The 25,741-nt window shown below is 41.2% G+C and overlaps 1 protein-coding gene across 1 annotated transcript in view; it reads left to right on the top strand.

The window, feature by feature from the left end:
- The first annotated feature begins 1,536 nt into the window (after positions 1-1,536).
- LOC137587503 (partitioning defective 3 homolog) overlaps positions 1,537-25,741 on the top strand; it is a 295,372-nt gene continuing 271,167 nt past the window's right edge. The window contains exon 1 of the mRNA XM_068303945.1: positions 1,537-1,973. Coding sequence (XP_068160046.1) covers positions 1,854-1,973 — 120 coding nt within the window. The 5' untranslated portion in view covers positions 1,537-1,853. The remainder of the gene's footprint in view (positions 1,974-25,741) is intronic.

Here is a 25,741-nt window from a genome sequence, read left to right as displayed (position 1 = left end):
TTAACTTTTACTGTAATGAAATTTCTCTAAAACATTAGTGTACCACATAGTGTATCATCGCATGTCTACTGAGGCAGACATGCTACCATCCAGGCTCCAGACCGCTCCTGTGGGGATGAATGAATGTCTCCATGGGGAAGCAATTGCATATTATATGAAGCCTTCAAATTGTCCTCAGTTTACTTTCATGGATTGTCCACTGGTCATCGGATGAACACTTTGACCTGGAGTGGTCAATGTGTTATTTTTATAATCCAGAGTAATCAGAAAGGTCCAGTTTACATCTTCAATAAAGAAACATTTTCTCTCTTCAGAAAGTGTATCTGAAACACTTCAGTTCAACCTCGGCCTGACGTGGTAATTGTTGGTACTATAGATTGTACCAGGTTGGATACAGTCCAACATCTCCATCAATAATTCATGACTTTCAGCATGTCGATCCATTTGTAAGACTGATGCAGGTCTGTGTAGAGGCATTCAGAAGGACTTCAGAAGACATTTAATTTGAGTTCAAGTGATGTTTACAATGTTGGACATTGCAGTAATACAGGTATTTAATTCACATGTTGTATGGCAATGACAGATATGCAAATTAACTCCTGGGAAAGAAAGGGACACATCCTAAAAATATTTCTGTGCAAATCTGAATGTCTAAAGAAAAATATGGACTTTTTAAAGATATCAATTTAAAACTTGCTATTGCATTATGAATTACTTTGTATTTCTCTTGTATGATTCAAACACACACCATACTGATCTGGAATTCAAGGCCCTGCCATCACACCTCAGGGTCACAGTATTTATACATTAATCAGATCTGTTTTACAGTATTCTTTATATAATTATCCTACTCTGTATAATCTGAGGCAATGAGATAGCATGGCTTAGCAACAGAAAAGATCTGACCAAGGCTTTAAGTGGAGTCAAGGCTTTAAATCTAGTTTCTACTTCTGTATAATAATCTAATATTAACATATTCTTGAGTATCTGAGGTAGCTCAAACAAAACACACCAACAGCGACCTCATGTACCTGGTGTGTTTGTGTGACTAGTACGGACAGATCTCCTTTAGATAGGACACTGATTCCAGAAGGAACAGATGTCCATCCCCTCAATCCACGAGATCTAACCTGGGTAATACAGTATTTGATTGATGACTGGTGCAAAATTGGCCCCCGGACCTAAAAACCTCCCAGGTTGCACTGCAATCACTTAAAAACGACCATGTATGGAGTGAAATTCACTTGACCACATGAAGGGTGTATCCCACAGTCTAAATCAGAATTACAATTAGAGCCTCTAGTATAATATAAATGTTGTTTAACGTTCCTTTGGTAATGTGGTCTATTTATCACCATGACAACATGAGATGAGCGCAACACAAATCGGACGCACTTCGTCTCATACGGATTTAATTGAAGTTTAAACCAAGACTCTACATAAAAAAAATAAAATAAATAAAAATAAACCAAGCATTAAGCAACTTTCTTTGACGAGAAAGTGAATTCCACGGCTCAGCCACAGGCTGCATTGTGTTGGTTAGAGCTGGAAACATTCTCCATGCTTGCTCAAACATGTGGGCTCCCTCGGAGTGTCGCTCCTCCTGTGCGCTCTCGCCGGAGAGGCTTTTTGTTGGGAAGTTTCTGTAAGTGAGTCAACACGGCAAAGGAGGACGCCTCCCAGCCCTGCCTGTTGGATCTAATGCTTGTCCTTCAACAACGTTTTCCGAAACGAGTCCGCTTCCAAACTCCATAACAACTGGGTAGTGAGTTCGTAGCCTTCGAACAGCTGGGATGGTTTTTGTCATTTTTACGCGGCTTTTTCCTTTTTGGAATTAACGCAGCGGAGGAGAAATGAAAGTGACGGTGTGTTTCGGGAGGACCCGGGTGGTCGTTCCGTGCGGAGATGGGAATATAAAAGTCTACAACCTCATCGAGAAAGCAGCCATGAGGTATAAGAAAGCGATCGCGAAGGTAAGCCCCCGTCCACGCCGGTGTGCTTCGGTTCCACTTGGCGCTACGCGCGGCGCGGCGCGGCGCGCTTCATCCACGGCGGAGCCTCAACATGGCGCTTCTCACGGGCGAAGACAGAGAGAGAGAGAGTGGGCAGAGGAGAGCCGGTGGGTGTCCTCGGGATCAGAGCTGGTGGGGACCCCCCCAAGGGCCCCTGGTGGAAGGAGAGTGGGATAAACTTTGTATTGCAAAGGGAATGCACGTGGATGTGTCTTCACTGACATCCCCACAGCTGTTACAGACGGAGTGGATCAAGTGGGCTCTACTTCTATTCCTGTGTATCAGTTAAGTTGTCAGTGAAAATATCAGGAAGCACTAAATGGTTTGGTTGGTTAGGCTGGTACAAATATGCGAATGAACGTGTGTGTGTGTGTGTGTGTGTGTGTGTGTGTGTGTGTGTGTGTGTGTGTGTATGCAACTACTAAGAAACTACTAAGCCCGCGCAGCCTGTCCAAGTCAATACTGTAAAGTCATTGTTACATAGTTATTATACTTCCCAATAGGACTCTATTCATTCCTTAGAGATGACTCTAGTGTAAATTCTCTACAGACACACATCTCTGCATCCCAGCACTATTTGTCAGTTTTTTGGAAACACAAGACAGTTGAATGACTCTCCAGTTTAGTGGTTCATGAACCCTTCTTTGCACTCCATAGCCTTGCGACTGCACGCTAAGTAGAAAGTTCCAAGTTCAGCCAGAGTTTGTCTCTTTAATGACAAATTGCAGAACTGTGTGAAATGCCACTGCCAAATAAAAGAGAGGGCCGATCATTAGGTCACTGATTGCTTTTCCTTTTGTGGGGTTCTAGCAGAGCCCAATAAATGACTGAGGAATGGTTTGGATTTTGGTGCTGTTACCATGGTTAGTGGTGGCACTTTCTCCTATTTGCCCAAAGGTATTTGGCGTCACAGTACGGCACTACTTCTCTTCAAGGGTCTCGGTGAGGCCACAATAGTTTGGTCATTTAGTTTCTGTAAGCAGCTGTGGAAAAGAAACTTTAACCAGCTCTCAGAAAGATCCAGAAAGAGAGGCAAAGTTATTACAAAACGATGGATTGGATTATGTTTTGAATGTTTCCTTCGCTACACACTCAAACATAAAGCACTTCACACCTGTACTCCTTAAAACGTCGCTGGAAAAGATGAACACTCACTGCTGCCACTGGTGCAGTGTGGACTTCACCACTGAAGGTAAACAGATAGGAAGTAGGTCAACATTCACACTCATTCCTGAAGTACACTTCCCCTTTGGATACACACTGGCAATCCCATACCGCATTCTATCGTTTACCAGCACCGGATGGTTTCCCATGGTTCAGCAGATTGGAGGCGACTGTGCCATTGATCCATTCAGCGATACTGTAAATGTAGCACTGTAGACTGTGGATCAATACTGTATATAACTGACCTAGCAAGACACATACTGTATATTTCTGTGACTTTTAAAATGTTCTTGCATCTGACAGTAATACTGTATTGATTTTGTTGTTTTTAGTGGTTGTATTTATAATAAAAGAAATGCAACGCATGTTAGACGTACATCTCAATGCATTCAGATGATGTTTCATGTTTGCATAAGGACTTCAGAAAGACTCATAACTGTCAACTTATGGATAAAGAACAGAGAAGCTAAGTAAAGTTAAATAGTGTCATGTTCAACAGCATGTGAGTGTTGCACACAGGAGTGTAGGGACTGCCGTTTCATATTTGTGTGGGGTGCGGGGCTCGAATACTGTTTACATTGTAAAATAAAATGCAACAAAGATTCATGTAACCTTGTTAAATTTATTAAGTTGTTTTATATCTGTATCTGGAACTCTAGTTACGTTGTCATACCGGCTGACAGCTCATTGGTACTTTTTGTAGTTGCTAATCTGCATCATTTGTACAACTTGGACACTTGTGCGGATATCAGATTGTAAAACCTGAGGGTAGGTCATGCAACACTCTACTGAACTCCATATTTATGTTGTCTAAATGATTTGAGTATCATCAGTCGCTGCTGCAGCTTCATTTTAGTTTATGATGCATATCAAACAGGTACACTAACAGAAAAACAGACATCTTTTAAAACTGAAGTACAGCTACTTATGTTGAAACAGCAACCATACAAGGAGTCAGGCAGACACTCAGTACGCCTCTCACATAAGCAGGTTCAAGGGGAAAGGGATTCTACAATCCCTTGTTTGCACTTTTTTCCGTTAGTTTTTCTTTTCTTCCTTCAGTTTGATTGATGGCTTTCAGTCCAAGACAAGCCAACCACACAGGTGAATGCATTGGAGTTCAGAGCAAAGAGATTGAGTAAGTAAGACTTTGAGAATGCATTCTGCATATTTAATATGCATGAACCATTTGCAGTTGTTTAGATATTGTCATTAAAATTCTCAATTGTTTTGTGCTCTTCCAGCCTCTGCTCTGTGTTGCCTGTAGCATCGGTGAACTTAATTTATTTCTGTCTGTATAAGCTGCACTGAATAAGCATGCCCCCGTCAGACGGTGACACAAGCTTTAGCAGCGTACCTGATCATCTCCAGGGACTCTTGAAGCATTTGTCACCGTCTCACAGGGACCAGAATTCAACATCAGCTCACAAATGAGCATCAATCACCCAGTCAAGCACCATTATCTTCACAGTCAATCTGGTCCATGATATTCACAGCCATGAAGGGGTCCGCCTCATCCTGACTTTGTGTTCACGAGCCAGTAAAGAAATAACTGAGTAGATTGTTAGTCATTTAAGCAAAGATCAACATAAAAATGTTGTTTTGTTCCCTTTCCTTTTGGCAAAAAACAAAACAAAAACACCACAATGACATTACAGAGAGGTTCACATGTTTACTCATTCTTTTATTTTCTGGTTTCACTCACATCTGGTTCACTGTCAGAGACATACAACTGAAGAATACTCTGACTTTAGTCATAATTTGTGGCTTGACTCTTTGAAGAGCTGCACGTCTCCATCTCATTTGTCTTCTGCTTTCCCACAGCTACTCAAAAGCTAAATGTAGGCTTAAGCCCAAAGCACATAATTGCCCCATCTCCTCCCCAAATTCCCCAAATTCAGCCTCGTACACATGTCCTGACATTGTCGAACAGTTAAACACACTGATGCATAGTGCAGGCGACACCACTGTTAAACAGAACAAAGTCCCATGTTTCCACAGCATGTGATGACCATGTGTTCTGCTGTGTTGGGATGTCTCACAAGTCAGTGACACTTTGAGTCAGATACGTATCTGGTAAGCCCATGTGGATGTGTCCGGGATTTTTCAGTAAATGGTAAATAACTGTTAAACTCAGATCAGGTAGTGTTCAGGATCATTTGACTTGGTGAGTTAATGGATGATCTGCGCAATAGCATCTGCCCTGATTAGAAGAAGAAGAAGAATCAAACTTTATGGATCCCCCATTATTATTATTTGTCACACGTATGTCTGCACACACACACACACACACACACACACACACACACACACACACACACACACACACACACACACACACACACACACACACACACACACACACACACACACACACACACACACACACACACACACACACACACACACACACACACACACTCACTCACTCTTGTGGTGCCCTTGGTGTCTTGCTCAAGGGCACTTTGGCAGTTCTCAGAAGGTGAGCTGGCACCTCTCACTGCCATTCACACTTTAATTGAACTGGCAGTGGGAGGTTGAACCACATGGGCCTTGAACCTACCACCCTCTGGTCCCCAGCCCAAGACCTAGCTACTGCTGCCCCCCCAAAAAAACATTTATGCGTTGGCTGGGAATCTAAGCCGGGTCAACTGCTTGGAAGGAAGCTATGCTAACAACTATACCACCAAGGCCTTGATGACTTTTATCCAACATCTCGTCGTATCTGTTTATTCGAAAGTGATACAAACCACCATTAGATTGCTTTTGCATGAAGACAGGAATCTGCATAAGTAAATGGTCACTTTAATAAGCCTTAAAGATGTGTCCAAGGCTGTGTTCAGACTGCAGGCATACCGGATTTCCTTCCATATCCAATTTTTAGAGATGACTGTTCACACTGTTTTTAGCAAGTGTCCAAATGCGATCCAAGGCTCTGTTCAGACTGGGCCACATTATCGGCTAATCTGACAGGTTGCCATAACAACGACATCGGGGAGAGGCGTCGTTCAGTGCGCGTAATGTGTGAGGTCAAATAATTGCGATGGCGGCAACAACAATAAAGATGAAGAACATGAAGTTTTGTTACCTTAGCGTATTGGCGATATCACTGTCTGGTTGGAGTGGAGAAAATCTCAGACACACCAGACATTGTCAACTTCTTCTTCCACTTTTTACCTCTCGCATTGCGGATATGACTTCACGGTCCGCCATATCCAATTGGAGTGTTTGGAGCTGTTCAGACTGAGACACATCTCTCCATATCCGATATGAAACAGCCTCCAGAATGTGGTTTCAATCTGTCCTGCAAAAATTGGATATCATGTGGTATGGGACTCCTCAGACTGCAAACAAGATATCCAGTATCAATCTGGATGGGCTAAAAATCCGATATACTGTAGGTGACCAGTCTGAACAAGGCCCAATTTTTTATGCTACATCTAATGCTATGCTAACCACTTTATTTCTGATCTCATTTGAACTTCCTTTTGCCCATTTGTGTCCAGAAGTGTAATTACATCCACTGTTGTGGAACAATAAAACATGGAAGTTTGCATACACTACCAGGTTTGCCACACTTAATAGAACCACATGGCAGCATCTTCTGTAGAGATGGAATGGAATAGATTTACTGCCTGAAGGCTTTGGACTCTAATATGTTTGCAGTAAATCCACTGTACAGCTTTTTGGACCAAGAGCCCAGCTTCATACAGGCTGCTTATGGCTGACCTCTGTTCTGAGGCTTCAGTATATGTGTTACCTCAACAGTTCAAAGCATAAAGTGTAAATTCTAGTTCAACCAGATGAGGAAGAAATGCATTGGGGTGAAGCCAGTTATAGAACACAAATTACAGAAGGTTGCATCTCTTTGCAAGGGTGTCTCTGTGTAGCTCCGCGGTGCACTGGCGTCGGAATTTGCCCTGCCTCACGTCCTCACTCAGCTGGGATAGGCTCCAGCTTCCTGTGACCCACTACAGCGGATGAAGTGATGATTAGAAGATGGATGGATGATGGATGGCATCTCTTTGCAATGGGTTTGAAGAACCAAATTAATGTTCTAAATCGAGACACTCAAAAACTAATTTGTTAGTTTTTGTTTCTGAAATTTTGTTTCTGAAATTCTGTTTTTCCATTTCTGAAATCATAAAAGAAATGAATGAATTATAAATAAAGTAATTCAGTAAGATTAAAACTCTTTAAAAATCTTTTTTGACGGCTAGCAGTCAACGTGGGAAAGAAAGAAAGTGGGAATTGGCACTGGAAGCTTTGTCAGTGTTCGTTAGTTCACCACGCTCAGCGACGGCCATCTTATGTAACAGAGAGGAGGATTATGAAATGAGTGGACTGTACTAGCTAAGTTATGTAGGCCCTGTGGGATGATGGAACCCGATGTGATTGATAGTAACTGAGTGAGAGAAGAGCTACGGTTCAGCTGTGGTCAAGCAGTGGCGTTTTTGTTCATTTGAACCGCAAAACAGCACGAAGCAGAGAACAAAGAGCAGACAGAAACCTCTTCACCTCTTGATGCGTTCTTGTCTTGCTTTTCCACATTTCCATATCTTTTTCCATCGTCCATGTAACATCATCATTTTCCTTTCTACTGTTCTTCCAAGCTGCTCTGTACAGTTTTCTTCCAGCCGAATGGGCAGCGTAAGCAATATCATGCTTCCAGGCAAATCGTTGCCAGCCCATCTTCCAGTAAAACTTCACTGAACCGTCACCCCAAAAGTCATGAGTTTTCCAAAGCAAAAGACGATCACTACCCCTTGACCTACAATGCACTACTTTACCACGTTGAGATCTAAGACAGTGATTTACTCAGATTTTTCTGAACATTTTTAATTGTTTAAGCTCTCCATGTGCTGAAAGCAATATACAATATTACTATGCTATAACAGAACATGAAGTTGTGTTTACTGAAAACAGATTGCACGGTGCAAAAACGGCTGTAATTTTACATGGAGGCTGATCATGACAGTAAATGGAAGCAGACTAGTTAAGTATAGCCTTTAGGAATAAAGTAGTTTCTACCACTGTAAATACATAAACAGTATACAATATAAGCAGCTACAGTGAAGTATCTGTTATTATTTTGGTACTTTAGTCATATCCATATAGAGTCGACATTGGCAATGAGGTTAATGTAGTGACTTTCAGTTTTAGGAGTATCGTTTTTTTTTCATTTATGCTGAAACAATGCAGATCTGATGGGCGGTGAAGCCCCACGATCCTAAACATTCAGTGAAGACAACTGGTGTGGCCAACAGTAGGAATGAGTTTTGACAGTCAAAGTCAGCCACAAGTTCATGGACGGTACCCCAAAATACAGCAGTGATTATGTCCACCCATCATTTCATGGTCGGGGGACAACAAGCGGTTTGTTGTTCTGTGTTTGATATTTTGTCATTTGAACACTTGGGTCTTGTATGTCAATTTTGTAGCTAAATGTAAAATATATGAATTTAATTAAAAGTCTAGATCCCGTTCACATTTGGGGTACTACGGCAGAAAGGTAATTAGGAATGCCCTCAATTTAAAGATGAATCTTAGCAGCTAGATTGACTGCTCTTCTGTTGGGATTCAGTGCAATCAGAGACCAAGTAATAAAAAAATATCCAAACCACACTGGACATACCACAGGTCTATGAAGTTTTGAATGTGAGCCAATGATGAGGGGAATTTAGACACAACCTGTCTGATGGATTAAACAACTCTCTGACCAGCGTTTCTATTTCAGTGAATGCCACCGAGGACAATGACACCACGTCGGGAGCCTTATCTGTCCAAACAGAGTCTCTTTTTTTAGGGTTAGTCCAAGTGGATTTTAGGACTGTCCCACCGGTATACTGAACGTCTGAGATAGGCCTTCAGGTGATGATATATCTCATGTCCATGTGGGTAGGACCATGCATGCACAGAGACGAGAGTAACTGCATTACATTGTCAATTGAAACTGATTTTCTGGCAGTAGTTCCTAAACACAGCAAACTGACTACATGCCATAATAATATCTGCCAAAGCCGTAATATTTGGCAGCTATGCCAATCCATTGCGTGAGTGGTTTTTCAGCTACATACCGTATGTTGTGTTTTTGGGGTGTTCATGGTCAGTTTGTGTTATCCCTGCTGATGTGTTAATTTGAAAAGAGATGTCAAAAATGTTTCATTTACTTCTCCTAGACAACTAAGATCTGTAGGATGCCAAGCTGAGACTAAGGCTTATTTCTCCTGTGTCTCAGTCGTTTCTCAGGAGCAAAAAGATGCAGTAAATCTCAATTTAGTCTCCTTTTAAGTCTCAGAAGAGATCTCAACAAGGTCTAATTTAATTCTCAGCGTTTAGTCTGTCTCACCTGTTTCTCCTACTGAATTCTATTAAAGACATATGAGAAACATTTAAGACAATGGAAACTAAAACTAGAATGAGGTGAGAATCTCAAATTGGTCTCCTGAGCTATAGAAGAGCAATCTTTGAGCAGTTACATTTTCCTCTGGTTTGCAGTCCACTGCAGAAATTTTTGTTGTTGGATCAGTTACAGAATTATCAGGAGGTGATGATTTAAACGTGCAAAGCTGTTGGTATGTTTGCATGCATGTGTTAAGTAGGCATACATAGGGGTGAATCATTCAGACACACACACACACACACACACACACACACACACACACACACACACACACACACACACACACACACACACACACACACACACACACACACACACACACACACACACACACACACACACACACACACACACACACACACACACACACACACACACACACACATATATATACACACACACACACACACTTGAACTCTGGATAATCTTAGCTCTCCTGTTGGTTTGAATCGTCCAAATAATCAGTAGCCTTGAACTTGTTAAAAACAACACAAAGGGCAGTGACGTGCCCTTGATCTTGCGTAATTAAGATGTGTGTTTATGTGGCAAGGCTTATCTCTTTTATCTCCAGGAATGTCAGACTGCAAAGAGAGCCTCAGTGGGGTTGTGATGCATTGTTCTCCCCAGAAAACCTGCTGCTGTCAAAATTAAACTATCAAAGAGGAAAACAATAATGCTTTCTTGTCCAGACATGATGAATTTAAAGTGCAGTAAATTCAAAGGCATAAACCAAATTCACAGTAGGAGTAATTCTTTTTGAGAGCCATTATAATTCAAAAGAGTTTTGTTAGTGGAAATACTGCAATCAGAATGCAGACAAAGCTACGATTGAAGTCAATTGCTGCAAATTTAGGCCATTTGTTAGTCATACTGTCAAATTACCCCATTCACCAGTTATGTCCTGGAAAATGAAACTTTGTTTTTCTTTCAGCAGGTTCATTATGTGCATATGATGAGAGATAAGCTGTGATAAAATCGGCAAACTTTAATGATACTGTGACCAAGATAGGTTTGGGTTGGAGCTGTTAAGACACTAGACACTGGAGGGTATAAATACCCAACCTTCAACCCTTCACCGAAAGCTCGAGTTAGAGCTTTCTCTTTATTTCACTTATCACTTTACTTCCATCTCTGTTTTCACCAGTTAACCACCAGAGGAAAATTAATTTGCATTGAAACAGTTATCGGGCGGCACGGTGGCGCAGTGGTTAGCGCTGCCGCCTCACAACACGGCGGACCCGGGTTCGAGTCCCGCTCTGTGCGGAGTTCGCATGCTCTCCCCGTGTCTGCGTGGGTTCTCTCTGGGTTCTCCGGCTTCCTCCCACCTCCAAAAGCATGCGCTTCAGGTTGATTGGCCGGTCCCAAATTGACCATAGGAGTGAGTGTGTGTGTGAATGATTGTTTGTTTCTGTGTGGCTCCGTGGTACACTGGCGTCGTGCCCGGAGTGTCCCCCGCCTCACGCCCTGTGACTGCCAGGATAGGCACTGGCTACCCCGCGACCTGCGTTGGCGGATTAAGCGGGTTGGAAAATGAATGAATGAATGAATGAAACAGTTATCATTTAAGTCTTGTCATATGATTGTTCAGACCTGTCCGGTAACCCATGTTTTTAGCCCATGTCTGTGATTTAGACGGCTATTAGTTTCAGCCATATGCATCACAGTAAAATGTGTTAGAATAAATTCAGAAATCAACTTTTTGTCTTGGGTGTACTCCGCCTCTTGCCTGTCGCCAGCTGGCATAGGCTCCAGCCCGCAAGGCAGAAAAGTGGCTGTGGATGAGACACAAATAACATTGTCTTCAAGAAAAAGGATGGATGGATGGAATCAATATATGTCTGATTTTTGATAAAAATGACTAAAAAAAAAATTACCCACCTTGTTTCTATTCTGAAGCCTCTATTTGTATTTTGTCTCCTTCTTTCTATCTTCTTCCCTTCATGTTTCTGCAGGTCTGTTACCCACTGGTGTTGAGTTAATTCAAATCTTGTCACAGTTCTGTCAAAACACACAGTCTCCATTCTGACATGTGTGCAGTGTCCATACAGGACCTGAAAGAACTGATTGAGACATCGTTCAGGTGCTGCTTGCTTTAGATAGGTTGGGTGACGACAGAAATTCAAACATTTTTCAAAAAATAAACTGTGAGAATGGTGACAAGTTGTCAATTTATAGTAGGCCAAAGGGACTGTCATGCTTGTTAATCCTGCTGAGATGGAAATGCACTGCCTACATCTTTGACATTCTTAAAAATTCTTCGACAGTTCCCACTGTCTGTAATTTGCACGTCTTTAAAGTGAGGCCCCATTTTTCTTTGAAAAACTCACATGCTTGACTTTTTCTATGCAGCAATAGTATAGAATTCTATACATCTACCTTTTACTTTGGCAAATCTCCCTGATAGAGGAGAAGGTTTTATGTACAGTAACCACTTATCCGCAGTTATGCATAGAGTTGTTTTTGGAGGATGGGTGTGGGTGATTGTGGGTGGGAGGTGGGGTACACACATCACAAGGCACATAAAATGACAAACAGTAATTAATTTCTTGTTTTTGGTGCTGGGAGGAAGCCTGTTTGCATGGGTTCTGCAAAGAACCCATGCAAACACAGGGAGAACATGCAAACTCCACACAGAAAAGCCCTACGTGTCTCAGGACCAAGTTACTGTGAGGCAACAGCTTCATCCACAGTGTCATCCTGGGGCTGAGTCCAGTTATTGTGGTACAATCACTTCTCTGAGGCAGAGCTGCTCTGTGGGAGGAAACAATGAAATACTGCATGTTCATTCAACATTTGTTGAGAACAGCCTAGATTTGCAGACCAGCAATTATGAATATAACTGAACGTGGAAGGTCATTTAAAGTAACTTTTCGTTGTGAAAAGACTTCAAATGACAAAGGAGTATTTGAGCTCACTTTACTTTTGCAATGTAAATATTTCGATGCAGATATGGACCCTGATTATCATTTTGACTGCTCTGCTCCTTCTCTGTTACAGACGGATGTAATGGGCCGAGGTTAACGCTGACCACAGTCAAGCGGTTTCCATTAACAATAACATTGTGGAGGGATGTATTATGAATTCATGAAATTATTCTTAGCTTTTGTTCTACTGTTTGATAACTGTGGTGAATTGGTTAATTTTTGTTGATACCCGTAGCCCTCTGCAGTTTGAACTGTTACTGTTTTTTCTTTCCACCCATCTTAGTGAGATGCAATTTTTTTGCCTCCAGCTGGATCCATACGAGAGCAAGTCGAAGCAAAGTCCAACTATGTCGTTCGCAGTGTTTCAACACGCCTGCCACGCCAGGCACTCTTGGGTGTGATCCTCTGTTTTGTCAACACATTATTTCTGTGACCATGAATGTACTTACAGAGCACTCAGCTATTGAAGCAAAGGGATTGGGTGTTTGTCAAAGAATTAGGAACAAGACCTCTGAAAGATTCCTTTCCAGGAGGAACACCTGATGCATTTCTTGTGATGTATGGATGAGATTACAAATGTTCTGCTAAGACCTTTTCCTGTTACTCGACTAGGGGGTAATGGAGTGGGTTTGTCTGTTCAAATAATTGTGACATCTCTAAAAAAGATGGAGGAAAATTTATAAAGATAGAAAATCCATTTCATTTAGTTTTTGTTCTGCTGAAGAATTTAACTGTATCTGGACTTTTGAAGCACATGTGGTATTATAAGTGCGCATCACTGAGGCTGCATTCAGACAGCAGGCAAATCGGATTCAATTAGATTCCCTTTCGTATCCGATTTTTAGGGCTGTCCACACTGTTTATGGCAGGTGTCCAGATAGGATCTTGCTCTGTTCACACTGGGCCACATTATTGGCCAATCTGACGGGTTGCTGTAGCAACAACGTTGGATCTGAGGCGTCGTCCACGCTCCATAGTGCACTTTGGCTCTTGAGTCGTGTAGAGCGACATCATGGACAGTCAAAACCGATCGGTGTTCATCCTACAAAAGAGCCATTCGCTTTCAATCTGGATGGGCTAAAAATTTGTTTTTGTCTGCCAGTCTGAACACAGCCAAGGTCACAATGGTGAGCCAATATGTGTGATTCCTAGGCAATGAAGTAAGCACTCTAAATGGAATGCATCCTTAATAAAGTATCTGTTATTTACACGTTTGTGTTCCCTGCTGTGACATGTCACATCTGTTGCGCAAAAGTTACATGATTGTTTTTTGTTTTTGACCACAAAGATGCAGAACAACGCAATTAGGTGACAAATAGTTCCGTCGTATTACTTTATTACATTGCTGTGGTAAGCATGCGTAGCAACAAATCGTTTTTGGTTGAGGGAATTTTTGTTGTCATATGGAGCTGTGTTTTTGGCTGCCTACCAAGTGTACATCTGTCATGTAGTCTCCTGTTAGCTTCGACTGGTCAAGTGTGTTTGCTAGTGTAGTGTAAATACTTTGTTAAGACATTCTTCTCAGAGATACTCTGGTTAACTAATCGAATTTCTCTCATTCGTTTTGCATTTTATGATGTAGCTTTGATCCTTTTTGGTGTTACATTTGTAGCCGTGAATGTATTTCAGCAATATCACAGTCGTGCCAACGCCTAAGTTGGGGTTGCCCGTGCGTGCATTTGTATTTGCAATGGATAATGTTCGATTGACACACAACACAAAGACATAAAAGATAGCATTACCTACACTTGGTGTTAGATGTTAGTTGGATGTTTATAGCAAACAGACAGAATAAATTCTGATACAGCCGAGGTTCAGCTAACCAAAGTTAGTCAGCCAATACTTTTTGTCGCCAAGTTGAACTTTGAGTCCATTGTCAGGAGGCAGCTTATGAAGTCGTTTTTGGTAGTAAGCTGGATTTGTTCAAAAAAGTGTCCATAGTATGAGCAAATGCCCAACATCTGAGCTCAGATCTTCATATTATTCGTCCTGCTACAGGCCTTTGATGACATGCACTCTCTGACTGACACTTTATCACACAACAATTTGATAACTGAATCCAAGAGGAGATGTTTGTAGTGTACCAAGAGCGGCGCCATCATAGGAATGGAGACGTACATAGATTGACAGCTTTAGATGGACCAAGTGCAACATCCTCCTCTCCAAAAAGTAATCTTGCAGACCTGCTCAGACGAAGAAACCAGAACACTTCTCCAGTCTCCAAAAGATCCAAGAATTTTGTATCCTCAGGAGAACTCGCTTTGTTCACTCTTGTTGGTGGAGGGACAATCAGGCGCCATTCTTCTTCTGTCACAAGTTGCCAGAAAATAGTTGGGGAGCACTCAGTATTCCATTTTGCTGCCCGTGTTTTTTCTTCAATGATTGCTGATCCCTTATCACTGTTTTCATAGCCCAGCACTAGTGTAAAGCAAACTACACCTTCTCACACAGGTATTGTGCAGACGTATTGACAGAATTGTGGTTTGGATTGATTCGCATAAGACTTGGAATAACATTCATATACTAGTCCTCAGGGTTTTTCTGTCATTAGCTTTTGATCCTACTAATGCACTCCGGGTCTTTGAACCTTAGAGTAAGAGACATGCCCAAAGTCTTTTATTCAAAGATAAAGTAAATAAACATGGTTGTGGGTAATTACAACCTGTGTAACCTTTATTCACCTTTAATCGACATATTTCTACCTGCATTTGTTTTCGAGGTAACCTGGGACGATTTAGTCATTTCTGGTCACATAAATGCTTGCAGTGAGTTAATACAGTACTTTAATTCTGCTGTCGCCACACAGCAAGGTGGTCCCGGATTCGTGTCCCGCTCTGTGCGGAGTTTGCATGTTCTCCCCGTGTCTGCGTGCGTTCTCTCCAGGTTCTCCGGGTTTCTCCCACCTCCAAAATCATGCGCTTCAGGTTAATTGGTCAGTCTCAAATTGACCAATGGTGTGAGTGTGTGCATGCATGGTTGTCTGCGTCTCTGTGTGGCTCCGCGTTGCATGACGTCGCGCCCAGAGTTTTCCCCTCCTCAACGCCCTAAGCCAGCTGGGATAGGCTCCAGCTCCCCCGGACCCGTGACTGCGGACAAAGCGGTAACAGAAAATGGATGGATGGATGGAGGGATGGCTTGTTCTATGCAATTTCCTCTATCTATCTATCTATCTATCTGTCTGTCTGTCTGTCTGTCTGTCTGTCTGTCTGTCTGTCTGTCTGTCTGTCTGTCTGTCTGTCTATCTATCTATCTATCTATCTATCTATCTATCTATCCATCCATCCATCCATCCATCCATCCATCCATCCATCCATCATCCATCCATCCATCCATCCATCCATCCATCCATCCATCCATCCATCTATCAGTGACACGATCGTCATGCTCTGATGACAGTTTGATGAAGCCATCAAATCTTAAATTTGATTAATGGAAGTAAAATTCCTCATATCCAGAAGATTTTCAACCCCACGTTTGCCTTAACATGAAGCTGGCTCTAGCTTTAGGACTTCATTCAGTATTCATTATCAGAGGGAGCTTAATTTTTCATGCTGTTGTTGCAGCAGTTCTCTGAATTTAATTTATACTGATTAACTTAACAACACCTCAAAATGTCTTCCACTAAAAAAGAACTGAGTAGTGTATTTCAAACCCAAGTCTTTCCACCAACCATAATTGTTCTTCTGGTCTGGAATCTATTATGTGGTCAGTTTAGATCCTTATTGTTTTATTGAACAAATCACTGAATAATCTCTCCTCTCTCTCTATGAGAGAGAGATCTGCCGTTTCCTTCTGTTGTCAGTGCATACCTTATACAACTGCTAACAAACCAGTCTTTCTGAAAAACACATGTAACTCAGGTCAGCCTGAAATATTATTGCATAAGCACACTTATTTACCCATAATTGCATTATTGAAAATGCGTTCACCTCTGCAATATTCCTAACAATATGTCCCAGATGTCTCTGTCCATACCTTGACATGATTAGCATTCCTATGAGTCTGTTTCCCAAATATGTACCATCACATATTTCCTCTCAAACATCTCAACAGAGCTGTGAAATGGAAATGGCACGCTCAGGACTAGAGGACACAAATAAATCCTTGATTTTAGAAGAGCTTAGGCGTTGGCGGGACTGTGGGATATTGCAGTCATTTGGACAGACTTATTTTGAATCAAGTGGCCCAGACTGAACAGGGTGAATGGAAAAGTTTGCTACCAGTGGATTCTTTTCTTTTGAATTTAATAAACTCAAGGGAAAGCTTTTGGCTGGATCTACGTTTTGTAGCTAAAAGCCTTAAAAGTTCCAAGATTGGACTTCCCTTGGTAGTAATTCAGTCTTGTGAGATTCTTTTGAGATGAAAATTTTCGAAATGAATCTTCCTTGTCTTAGTTTTCTGATGCAGGTTTATCATTTTTGTTCCATCTTTAGTGTGTCTAATTCTTGTTACACATAGCCTTTGAGTAAGGGAACCAGCTCTTTAAGATTCTCAACAAGGGCAATTGTGCAATAGAGCCCAAGGCTATCAGTGTTCATGAGAAAAGGATCAAAGATAACTTTGTTTTTTTTGGTCAAGTTGTTTGACATACTTTTTACACTTGATCTGACATGTGATCAGAGAAGAGACAGAATGATGAATGCTTTTGTTCATGATGTTTGATTGGTGAAGTTGTGGCTTGTTAAACACTTTCCTATGTTTAATGGGAGAAAAACAACAACAGTACAAATATCTCAGAAAACCTAGTACGTCTTCTTCTTTTTCCATTTTCATATTCAAAATAATTTTTATTGTACAATAAATGAGTGCCATCCCCCTGCTGTAGTGCATCATTTAAAAAAGAAATTGTGTGAAGATCGAACTGAGACTTAGTGGCTACACTGGATTACTGCATGCATTTTAATTTTTAATAACCGTGCTTCTGCAAATGAGCAGTAAAGTTAGCTCATCTGTTGTCAGTGGCCAACATTTCACTGATGAATATGTAAAGTTGCTGATTTATCTTTGCAGAGTAATTTCCTGCCTAGACATTTTTCTGGTCAGGGAACATGTTGCTGTATGATTAGTTGTTGCTTGAACCATGAAATGAGGTCAATAAGTACAGACTAAAGATGTGCAGCTGGAAAATACGGTAACTTTTTTAAAAGGAAAGAAGATTTTCTTTCACTCAGTTGATACATTTGTGAGATGGATGTGAATACAGTAGTGTATTCTTACCTTGTAAATTTGGCATTAACCTTGTATTCGAAATATGTTCACATGTCTGTAATCCTTGGACAAAGTTGCGCCTGATAACATGCAACAATCTGAGAACTCTCAAGTAGTTATTTCAGTACTCTAAAACATTTACTATTTTACTACAGATTTTATTTAGCTTTCAATTTAAATTGTGATGAAAGACAGTCTGTTAGACATGTCAGAGTCTGTCTCGAAGGATCTGAGGAATAAGGATTACATTTTTCTTGATGCTGTCAGTATAAGAGATACATTACAATGCTGGTAGATGGGCTTGTGCTTGTTTGTTTTCTGAGCTGTGATGAACAGGCTAGCCATCTCATACCCCATGATTAAGAATCAGCAATGCCTGGGGTAACAGGAAGCCAGAACTTATCATTTGCTTCCCACAAATATACTCTTATCTCCAAAATGAGTGGAAAGGATGATGGCATGAAATGGTAGATGCTGATTTTTTATTGTCTGGGTGAATTAATGAAAATAACCCTAATATATTGCGTTAATCTGAATTTCTGATACAACATAGGAAAGGTGTTGCTGGTAGGTAGGTGGGTGTTATGTATGGAGATCATCAAAACAATTATTATTTTTTGAATGTTGGTGATGAATTTGAAATGTAAATGGTAAAGAAAAGTCTAGTCTAATAATGAATGGAGTTGAAACTGTGATGATAGTTTATGTCTTACTGGAAGCTTTGCTGGGTTTTGTGTTTTCTGTAGAAAGTGAATGGTGTCTTCAGAAGACTGAGGGGGTGTTAAGTGTCTCCGATCACGTTACACCACAGAGCTTGCTGATTGGTGCACTGCTGGCAGAACAAGACCTCGGCGGTATTTGTGTGAACATTTACTTATATGTCAATGTATTTGAATACCTTTACAAGGAAAAAAAAACTACATAAACATCCTTCATCCTCCATCCATCATTGGATCAGACACTTGGGAGGGGGTTAGTCGGTGTGGGCTTGTGCATGCATTTCCATGTATATGCTGTCAGCTTGAAATGATCAGGTTGAACCAGTTTCTTCCTGTCAACTTCAACCCCCTGACTGTCAACCAAAAACTTTTCCCACCAACATCTTCTTACATGTGACAGAACGCCTTGAGGGTTTCCCAAGAAAAAAGACACCAGCCTGGTCCTTCAGTGCTTCTTTAATGCAGGGATACATTTCAACATATCCTGAGACACTTGCTGTTTGTCAAATCAATGAATAGTGATCACGATTGCAGTGAGATTTGCATACAATTCCCTTTGGAGTAGGTTTAGCAATGCTGCAGCATTCCTGACTCTTTAGCTCAGCGTTGGAGAATTTAAACGTGAAACAAACACCTTGATCTGAAAGAAAACTATTTGTATGTTGGATCTTACGCTGTGGATTAAAACAGCGCTCAAAGTCATGTTAATTTTAAAACAATGACATACCAAATTGGTGTCTGGGTTCATTCCGGTGGGCTCAGATCTCTGAGAGTTCAAATATCAACTCTTTTTGCTGCTACTATCTGGAGATGTATATCGACCCGAAACAGTTTTTCCTCTCTGGTGGCTTTCCCCTCCAACCAAGCCTTCAACTCCGGTGGCCTTAAAGGGAGATTGATTGGGCTATCCTCCATCATGTCCTGACATTAATGAGAACAATCTCAGTGAAAGTGCTGGGTGGAGGGGGAGGCAGGGTGACGAGAGAGTTGTGAGCAGTCAAACACACACAATGCCTCTTACATCATCCTGCATCTGAGCAGTGAACCACAGCAAACTTGGCATGGCAGGGGCTTGCTGGCACCTTCTCTTGCCTTGTTGCATGTGATCAACACGGTTGCAATGCTGTGACTGCAGCTGAGGTGTGATTGTGCAAGGTCACAGGACACTATGGAATGGAGGAGACGCATGCAAAGTGAGCCAATACAGAGTAAAGTGCAGTAATAACACAGTCAGGTGGTGCTATAAAAGTCAAATCCATTCCGACTCAAGTGTTGATGTTCCTCTGACACGTTTTTGCAGAGGCAGCTTGAATTAACTTGCTTATTTGTCGCTTAGCGACATACTGTGTTCATGCAGACAAAGGAAATGAGATGTATTGAGGTTGTTTTACCTTACTGTCTTGTTTCAAGCATGGGCACCTCCTGTGAGTGTAAGTGTGTGTGTGTATGTGTGTGTGCTCATGGGTATGAAAATTTCTATTCTTCCCGGTGTGATTGTGTAATCTACACACTGTAAAAACTGAGCTCATTAGCTTTAAACCTCGCAGCGCAGCCTCTGGTACTTTCTCTCAACATTTTTTTAATTATTCCCAACCGCCTTCCAATCGCGACATCTCCACTTTAGGTTTTCTCTCTTTCACCCCACCCCTTTCTGGTACTCTCTTTCTCCACGTTCCCCTCCCATCACCTACATTTTGTTTTCTCCTCTTCCTGTGTCTATTTAAAAATTTAAAAACTAAAAATTGTTCTTTTTCTCTGCAGCTATCGTGCTCTCTCATTCACATTCACATTGTTTTCAGTGAACCATTCCATCTTTTTGGAGATCATTATGTTCCTAATGTTTCATGATGCTTTCATTACATTCCCAACTACTCATTTACATGATTATACATTTTAGAAACCTGATGGTGGATCGTGTTTAGACCTGAGAGTAAAGTGGCATCATTTATTTCTTTTTACGGGTTGCGTGGTTGCTGCAGTCTGGCGTCACTGTTATTAGTCACGTCACTTTTCATTGTCTAGTCCGTGCATGATCAAACAAACTCATAGGAAAACACTATTTCTATACTGTTTCCATAGTTAGCACTTATGCAAACCCCCTTTTCAGTCTCCGGCTCTGATGGCTCTGCCAATCTTTCCACCAGTCCTTCCTTTCTTGTGATTGACTATCTTGAAATTTCAAATTTGATTTGGACGACTTAGTCCACATTGGAAGATCAATGCGGAGAAAAGAAAGGTGCAAAGAAAAGTAAGACACACTGTGTTTCAGGATTTCCTTCTTTCTTTAATTTGAATTTGAACCTTGGAGAGAAACTAGAGTCAATTCATCAGACATGTCTAAAGAATTGTTTGACAGCGTTGGCTCCTAAAGTGTGCTTTTATTCTGGTATGCTGGAGAAAATTAATACCTACTCTATTTGTCCTGTACAGATGGAATGGGGGGGGGGATCCATGTCCCTCAATCTGAATGATCACAGACACCATGACCTAATTTATCAAAGCCGTATTCCAGCTTTCTGTAGTAATTATACTGATTAGTCCATCATAATGACATTAATCCAGGAAGTCATTTTCACTGACATCATTCAGACAAACATACGTCTGCATATTTACACTAGCAGACAGCCGACTGTGTGTGAGAGCCAGGCGTCTCCCTCAGCCTCTGGCTCTGAAAGCTGTTTGTGTTGCCAAGCTTCAAGACAGCGAGCGGAGAAGCTGTTGAGTGGCTAAGTGTGCTTCTTTCTAACTCTGGCCTCAGAGCTCACACTAGGGACACAGCACACAGGAGCAGATTGCTTTCATCATGTAAAATTCAGCTCTGTTTCCAAGTATATTTCATAGACTGTAATGAAAAAGAAAATGAAACATATCTCAACTCATGTAATTCCTGATTCGTAATGGCTTCAGTATATATAAGCAGGCGTCATTATGTGAGTCATGTTCACACAAGGCTAAAATAAACTGGATTGAATTAGGGTGATCAGACATTAAATACATATTGAATTACATATAAAAATGAGTACATTATTGCAGCTTTGACCTATGTTGAAAAAAATATGTGTTGTTCCAGGATGAAAACAGAGCATGAGTTAACACATTCACCCTTGGCTAAATCCCATGAAAGCATGATGATAACGTTTTGTGGTAAAATTCCACATGAAACCCATCATCGAGACCTTGAACTCGTTCATCTACTTTTAAATTGTTCTTTTTTTTCTTTCTGGTCAGAGTCTTTGTCTTTCCAGAAAGAGAAAATAAATGTAATGCCTGGTCTATGAATGATTTGCTCAATTGCTTTCCTTGTTATCAGGATCGGATATGATCCCTCTCCATATTTATTATTTACTCCTGTCAGTTTGTTGTACATAATAGTTGTTGTACAGATAGTTTGTGCTTTTATCTGTACAGGTCATCATCATTCTGCCGGTATGTTTGCTTCACAGTGAGGCGTGAGTTTTGACTGAGATCTAGGAGACAGATTTCCCTTGACTTAAACTTATTTTCATTTCAATGGTTTGAAATTTCCAACTTCCTATATGTGTGCACTGTTCATTAGTAGAGGTTCTGCAGAATGTAACCTGCAACTGACAAAAGGTTTTATTGGCCATTTATACACTTAAACACATCTCCCAGGTTTAGAATTTAATATCTTTTCTGCCCCAGTTAAGCATGAAGAGCACATGTCAATTTAAGTTTCCCTAAAACAAATAATTTACTGTAGGTTTTCAGATACTAACTTTAGTTAATTGTCATGTTTAATTTTATCTGTGTAGCTCTCACACATTTGCGGTGTGACTTAAGGCCACATCCTCTAACACCACCCAACTAGACTCCAGTTTGTAAGATAATTGACATAATAACAGACCTTCAACACAGGGACACTGAAGCCGTCATCAACACTTTTTATTTAACATTTTCCTCCTATAACACATCAAACTAGATCAAATCCAAACTGTACAACCAGGCCACTGAAATCTTCATATGTGTTTCACTGCATAAATGTCTTGACTACCATTTTCTCTTGAGTGTTTGATCGGTGCTGCACATGCACAGCTTCCAAAGGAGATGTGAGGACAGACGGTTGGCTCACTCTTCCGGTATTTCCGTCATCAGCTCTGAAAGTGATTGAAATGAATGTGATTGTTCAGTTACCCACAGGATCAGTTCTGAAGTCCTTTCCTTTCTCACTTCTTTTTTGTCCTTCCTGCCTTCCTTCACTTCCAATCTTCCTCCTCTCTACTTTAACTTACCCAGATGCTGCCTGTTTTCTTCGCTGCAGCAATGAGCATTTCCAAAACTATGGCGCAAACTCCCTTATCGCCTAATAAGAAGGAGGAATGTTGATTTGAAAACTCACCTGCTCACTACAAACAATGGAAAGTGTGTGGGGGTGAGTGTAAGGCTTGTGCTTTTGGTTCATTGACTGAACAGGTTTGACGGATTTTGAACCTGAGTAGGTAAGAGATTGTGATTGTCCTCATAAGTGCAGTCCTCTGTTGTGTGGTGTGCCAGGTTGGGCTGGTGTAGAAGGTCTCTCATGTTACATAATGTGTTGCACTCGGAGAAAAGAAAGAAATAGAACACAGCTAACCAACATGGACCGGCCAATCATAATCAGGAATCAATTCAAATACATAGATATTTGTTTAAATTGCAATTGTGGTCTAGATATTCATCCTGAGAGGATTGAGACGAGAGGTGCGTGCTTCATGTTGAGTCGTATGGTTGCAGTAATTCCAGATTAATTGTAGTACCACACGGTAATTACAGTCTTTGCCCAGAGTTAGGTTTATGCTTTCTCTTTCATTCGTTCTCATTCATTCTTTCAAAGTGCCAGGTCTCTTCCTCCAGAGTCATGAAAATCAGATGCAGAAAGTCTGGAGACGCGTCACTGTAAACAGAGCTGTTACTTCCTGACTTAAAATGAAATATGATCGCTGTCACTCGCAATTCTTCCCCTTCCACGTCACTTGCTGCTGTATTCCATTGACTCGTAATATGGGTTTAAAGTGTGTGTAATCATTTTGTTTCCACAGCATAATTAATCATCATTAGAAACAGATTTTTTTCTTGAAAACTTGCAAATGTGTAGCATTGGTTTTTATCCCTGTAAGAGTTTGGAGAAGTTCTTCAGGCTGTATTTCCTCTCTTTTTTTTAAAAATCCTTCAGTGCATCACTTCATTCTCAGTGACTGCGGGTCAAAGGTTCAGATGTCAGTGTTTGAGGTTTTAGGAGTTTGGCTCCAGCGATAGTCTGGCTTTCCTTGGTTCTCTCTTTCTCTGCTTCTTCCATTTTTTTGTGCTGACAAAGATCCAGAAATCTAGGAATTCCTGTCACACTGGAAACTCTGCAGTTTATCGAACTGGAATATGTGGAATTGGACTGCATTTCTTGTAGAAAACCATTTATTCTTATTTTTTTCGTTTTCCTGACTGGTTCTCACCACAAATGTTATTGCTAAACAACATTTTAAATCATGCTTTGCAATTCACCATGAATTAACCTGGTGTATGCATAAAGACTTGACTACTGGTTCTATCATTCACTAAGCATATGCATTTTCTGCCTTCAGTCAGGGCTTGGCTAAGTGCTGTTACCTGACTTGGACTTTGTGTTCGTAATAAATATCATGAAAAGGACTGTCTTTGATTTTCAGTGTTTGAATATAATGGGAGTCAATTGAGTATTAGAGCAGGAAGCCAGACCTTGAGGGTATTGGTACGGCGTCTGACCTCAGATCAGAAGGCTGCGTGTTCAAATTATGTCAGGGTCGGTGTTTTTGAAGCCCTCAAATCTGAGTCATGTTCAACAGATTAGGCTTCTTAAAAAAGGCAAATGGGATAAAACAGACTGCGCTGAGGTTAGACTGCTTCCATTGGGTGTTATTCTGCCCGCCTGCTCTTCGTTTTGTGTGTGACTGTTTTTCCAGATGAGCCGTACATTCAGTTTACACTTTAAAAAACGTGCATGGCGTGCGACAGAGCTGCGCAACTCGCAACTGTGCTGATCTGAAGATTGATTGTTGTGTCCTGCCTCCAGGTGCATCTGAAAAGCAACCGGAATATCAAGAATCATGACTTGTGAAAAGATAAACAATATATAAGGCGGTTAACACACAGGAGGCTGTCTGTGCCTGCCCGTGCATGCCATGCATATTCCATTTCTATATTTACTCTGTGAGAAGTGGCAGTGGGTGGACCGGTTTGGTTTATACTGATTTCTGTTTCTCCTGGTTATTATCAGCCTTCTGAGAGTCAGTACTCAGTAACCTTCTGGCGTTGCACAATGGCGACACTATAAAGCATACTTGACAAATAAGATGCTAATTTCACCCCCAATTTAGGGATCGACAACCTGTTTTTGAAAGCAGCATTACAAGTATTTTTTACAGAAGCACTTTGTGCAGCACAGACGTGGTGAGCGTTGTGCGTGTCGATCTGATTCATGTGGACATGATGGTGAGCACCACTCCAGTGACTGCAGTGGTGCCTTTTTCTTTAGTCCCTTCTGCTCCACGTTGCTGAATGTCCTTCCCGGCCTTCCCACTGATTTTAAACCACCAACCACCAGAGGTCCTACCCTCGTCTGACAACCCCCACACCCCAGATGGAATCAGAATCCTGCCTAAAAGGACCAAACTGCCAATTTTAGAGCCATACTATCTCATCATGTGAGACCAGAGAGTCACCACTCCCTTTTTCATTCACACTCCTGGGATTTCAGTGTCTGCTCTACATATGGTGTTCTTGAACCTACTGGGATTTACACACACACACACACACGCACGCACGCACGCACGCACGCACACACACACACACACACACACACACACACACACAAACACCAACATACACACACACACACAAACACTGGCTGCATCTTTTTTCTCAGGTCTCATCACATAAAGAGAGACACATGGATATTCTGTAATATCTACGCATTAAAAAAAAAAACTACTTACACTTGTGTTGACTGAAGTAATTGTGTAACATTATGGCACAGACTATCACTGACATAAAGGTGTGTGTGTTAGTTCTCCAGGACAAAGGACTATCAAATTTGATGTTCCAGTTTTTGACGCTTCATCCTGCATTCAGATATAATAGTCTGACCGAGCAGCTGATGGATTGATTACCATCCATAGCTGCTGTGTGTGGATCAAACTTGCAGCATTGACCTTGTGTAACTAAAGCAGTACACAATAAGCAGCACATAATGATGCTAGGTCCACATTTAGATCTCAGACTCTCCTCCACAGACACACAAACAAACTCAAGGCTGAGAAAACACTCTTTGACTTCTCCGTTTCA

The sequence above is a fragment of the Antennarius striatus genome, chromosome 20 (genome assembly GCF_040054535.1).
Source record: "Antennarius striatus isolate MH-2024 chromosome 20, ASM4005453v1, whole genome shotgun sequence".
In the NCBI taxonomy this organism is placed as follows: Eukaryota; Metazoa; Chordata; class Actinopteri; order Lophiiformes; family Antennariidae; genus Antennarius; species Antennarius striatus.
This window is presented reverse-complemented; position numbering and strand designations above follow the sequence as displayed.